This window comes from Tribolium madens, unplaced genomic scaffold (genome assembly GCF_015345945.1).
Source record: "Tribolium madens isolate multiple individuals breed KSU strain unplaced genomic scaffold, Tmad_KSU_1.1 Scaffold_91;HRSCAF=231;Tcas5.2_LG7, whole genome shotgun sequence".
NCBI classification, from domain to species: domain Eukaryota; kingdom Metazoa; phylum Arthropoda; class Insecta; order Coleoptera; family Tenebrionidae; genus Tribolium; species Tribolium madens.
This window is the reverse complement of record NW_025401063.1, coordinates 9,553,327-9,557,638: the sequence shown is the minus strand read 5'-3', so window position 1 is coordinate 9,557,638 and position 4,312 is coordinate 9,553,327. Positions and strand designations below refer to the sequence as shown.

The following is a 4,312-nucleotide window of genomic DNA, read 5'->3' as shown; positions in this document are numbered from 1 at the left end:
CTGTAAAAGTCGTTATTGAAAAAATACTTAAAAACGTTGAGCGATAGGAAGAACATAATATCCATTCAATAATTTTCCCTGTCATATCAATTTTCCTTATCGAAAGTAACCTTGTGCAAAGATAAATAAGGCTTCACTGGGTGAAAGAAAGCGTTTTTTTTTTTAATAATTTACCTCCAGAAAATAATAATAATTAATATAAATTAATAAAATTGTTTGATTTATAATAACATAAAAAAATAAATAGTTAGCCGATGGTTTTAAACAACTTTTCTTCATAACTTTTTTTTGTTTTTACCACATAAATGGCACTTTACTATACAGTGAAATAATTTTATTTAAAAATTTCCAAGGCATACTTACTTTTTCTAAACTAAAATTGTGTTAGAAACTAGTCTTTAACCAAGCAGGGCTGAACCCCCAAAAATCAAAATTTAAATTTTTTATCTTTTACAAGAGTCATTTCACCTATCCGGGGACACATTGTATCTATACAGGGTGATTCAGCTTAAATGACCCACCTGACCCCTCTTGGCAGACAACACATAATACATTATGCACTTCCTTTATTCAAAACTAGCTGTTGCTCGCGGCTTCGCTCGCGTGGTAGTTTGACATCCACAACTATTTTAAAACGCAGAGGGGCTAAGAAACTTACTAACAAAATATAGCAACACATAATTTATTATGAACTTCGTAGTAAAAATAAAAAGTCCGTCTTTTATAACTTATTTAAAAACCGTAAAATTTTAGGTCTAATCTCAAGGGATAATGGTTTCCTCTTAAACTGTGACACTCCATTCCTAGCTTGCTTTTCTTCGGTGGATAAAAGTCGACATTTTTAACATGTGTAAAACTTTTGATGAATTTGTGATTGCTTCTTTGTTTGGGGCTTACGAATATGCATTGAGGTTAATCTAATTAAAAACCTCTTTATATACTATACATACAGGGTGAATATAAAGTATGGAACCAAACAGTTATATTTATATTTATATAATTAATATAAATTAAAGTAATATAACAAATGTGATCGTATTTTCAGTACGAAATGTTGTTTTGTCTTTTAGTTATGCGATTTTTTTTGTCAAAATTGCAATTTATGTGAAAAAATTTGCGGCACTCACTCTGGAACAGGCCACATAAAACTGGATATAACTTCAAAAATGACAATTTTTTTTAATACAAACTGTCATCCCCTGTTTGATCTTCTTGGGGGTGAAATTTTCAAAAATCCTAAAACATGCGTTTCTTTATTTTTAAAATAGAAAGCCCCAATAACAATTTTTATAAATATAATATCAAAATGGACAAATTTTTATACAAATTTACTCCCATGTTTAATCCTCTTGGGGGTGGAATTTCTAAAAATATTGAAACACATATTTCTTTACAAATACCAAATTTCATGGATATTACTTAACAATGACAAATTTTGATACAAATTTTCATTCCATGTTTAACTATACAGGGTGTTTACAGTCTTGGGGTTGAAATTTAAATGAGATGATATTCACGGTAGAAGAAAACTAATACGCTATCTAAAACAAAATTCATGTTATATGCGTTATAATTCATTTTATAGGTACTATTTGTTTGAGAACTGCTGCTTCGGCTGCAACAATGGCCATTAGTATCATTACCTTGTGTTTCATCGTAAATCATAATCACGACAACCAATTTATTATTTTAATATTTGTCATACATATTCATAAATTTGGAAAAAAAATAAGAAAAACGAATCAAACCTGTTGGAAACCATTTCGCTGGAAGAGATTAAACAGAAGATCTTCGAATTTTAATAAAAACTAAAGCCAAAGCAGATCAAATGATAGCAGTGTCAAAACTATGAAGTGACTTTTCTCTTTCATTGTCATGGATACGATTTTTTTATCTGTTGCAACAATACAATATTATCTGGACAAGAAAATAATTCCAGTGACCCTCAAACCGTCTACCAATATTTTGGAGGTTAATAGCATTCTTAATAATAACAATTGTGTGAGGTTTTTTCTCGGTTACAGTATTTCTGTACTCTTCTATTACTAGGTCAGTTTTCAACTGACAAGACAAGACTGTAAACACCCTGTATACATATTTATACAAACTTTCATCCCTTATTTGACCCCCTTAGGGATAGAATTCTCCAAAATCTTGAAACACGTACTATTTTGTTTTTAACTGAACACCCAAATACCAATTTTCATAGATTTAACTTTAAAAAACGGATATTTTACGAAGTTTTACCCTTGTTCAACCCCCTTAAGGGTGAAATTTCCAAAAATCCTGAAACATGTATTACTTGATTTTTAATCGAAAGCCTAAATACAAATTTTCAAGGATTTAACTTTATAAATGACATATTTTAATACAGATTGTCATCCCTGTTTAACCCCCTTGAGGGTGGAATTTTCAAAAATCGTAAAACACGTGTTTCTTTATTTTCAACCGAAAGCCCAAATCCCAATTTTCATAAATATAACTTCAAAAATGACGAATTTATAAATATTTATACAAATTTTCATCCCTTGTTTGACCCCTTTGGGGATGAAATTTTCCAAAATCCTAAAACACGTGTTTTTTTGTTTTTAACTGAGAGCCCAAATACCAATTTTCATGAATTTAACTTTAAAAAAAATACGGATATTTTACGACCTTTTACCCTTGTTCAACCCCCTTGGGGGTGAAATTTCCAAAAATGGTAAAATACGTGTTTTTTTTGACCGAAAGCCTAAATACCAATTTCCATGGATGTAGCTTCGAATTCACCACCCCATTTAACCCCCTTAAGGGTTGATTTTCCAAAAATCCTTTCTTATTGGATGCCTACGTTACAAAAGGTATCTACTGTAAAAATTTGAAATTTCTGTCTACAGCGGTTTAGGCTGTGGGTTGATAGATCAGTCAGGACAAGCCTCTTTATATAATTTTCAAAATATCGAGAATCAAAGAACGATATTTTTCGATTCATGAAACTGTCAAAATTCGAATATGAATCAAGGAATAATTGCTTTGTGTATTATAGGTTGTCTGCCAAGAGGGGTCTAATGGATTATTTTAACTGAATCACCCTGTATAGGAACAGTGGAAGCTAGAACGGCCAGAAGTACCGCGCGATCATTTGAATTTATAATTATACCTGACCTGACCTTATGCATGGCTAATGGCCAAAGCATAAAATAAAATACATAGGAACGAAAATTGTACCTGTCAAAACCTGTCAGTTGTAAAATTAATTCCATGGCGCATTTTCGTGCCTTCTGCAAGGCCTTAAGTCTAAATGGCCTTAAGAAAAACCTGATCAAAGAAAAGTCAGATGCGGTGAAACTCTTCCACCACGAAACACCACGCTTGACCCTGGGTCAAAAATGCCGTCATTGCCGCATAAACTGCGTCCTCCGTATAAGAAAATGCTGTTCTTTTCCCCAAAACTCCAGATTTCAACGATTCCTCTACAAGCTAAAACACGACGGCTCCTTCGAAAACTACATAGTGAAGAGCATCCTAGGCTTTATTGGTGGTTTCGTTTTAACTTACATCTTCTTCATGTTCTTCGTCGTCCAACTCAACTTCAAACTGTCAACGGCCACAATGATGTGCTCAATTTTCGGCAGTGTGCTGATGCTAGGCCTCGCTTTTAGCCGCTACATCAGGTAAATTGCAGACGCCTAAAGAGGCATTCGTACAATTAAAACCTAATTAAGACGTCACGACAGAACGTCGTTCGTATTGTTTAAAGTGGCTTGTTTTAGATGCGTTGTATTCCTTACACTGCCACAGTTTTTCTCGAAAAGAGGCAGACAGGCGTTATTAGCCTACGCTTTCATCTTGGCGATAACTGGACCAGCGAAAAATACGTTAAATAATATGGGAATTTTGAGCGAGAGTATGGCTTGTGGACAAGAGCAACTAAAATCGGCAGTTAGGCAAATTATCGAAGTGATTAAGAAGCCATTTTATGCCATCAAAGACGCAATTAAGTCGGTGGTAAAAACGATTAAAGTTATTATTAAAAAGATTAAGGAAATACTGCTTAAAATCAAGAAAATTATAATGGCTATTTGTAAGTTTTTGCAAAAGTCTTACATAAAAAATAATTTTTAAATTCTCTAATAAATACATTGTGTTTCACACAACTTTACGAGGCTTGCGCCTAATGTGCGCACTCAAATATACAAAAGTCACAAAACATAAAAATTCACATTAAATTATGTAATTTTTTGGAAACCCATGACAGTACTTGTCAAACTAATCAGTGTTACATGAGAGTTACATTAACAGTCATAAACTGCAGTTTTTCGGAAACAATTAT

At 32.7% G+C, this 4,312-nt stretch overlaps 1 protein-coding gene across 1 annotated transcript in view; it reads left to right on the top strand.

Moving 5' to 3' along the window:
• Positions 1 to 3,236: 3,236 nt before the first annotated feature.
• The window catches only part of LOC123011134 (DC-STAMP domain-containing protein 2-like), a 5,793-nt gene continuing 4,717 nt past the window's right edge, over positions 3,237 to 4,312 (top strand). The window contains exons 1-2 of the mRNA XM_044408445.1: positions 3,237 to 3,653; positions 3,753 to 4,063. Coding sequence (XP_044264380.1) covers positions 3,241 to 3,653; positions 3,753 to 4,063 — 724 coding nt within the window. The 5' untranslated portion in view covers positions 3,237 to 3,240. The remainder of the gene's footprint in view (positions 3,654 to 3,752; positions 4,064 to 4,312) is intronic.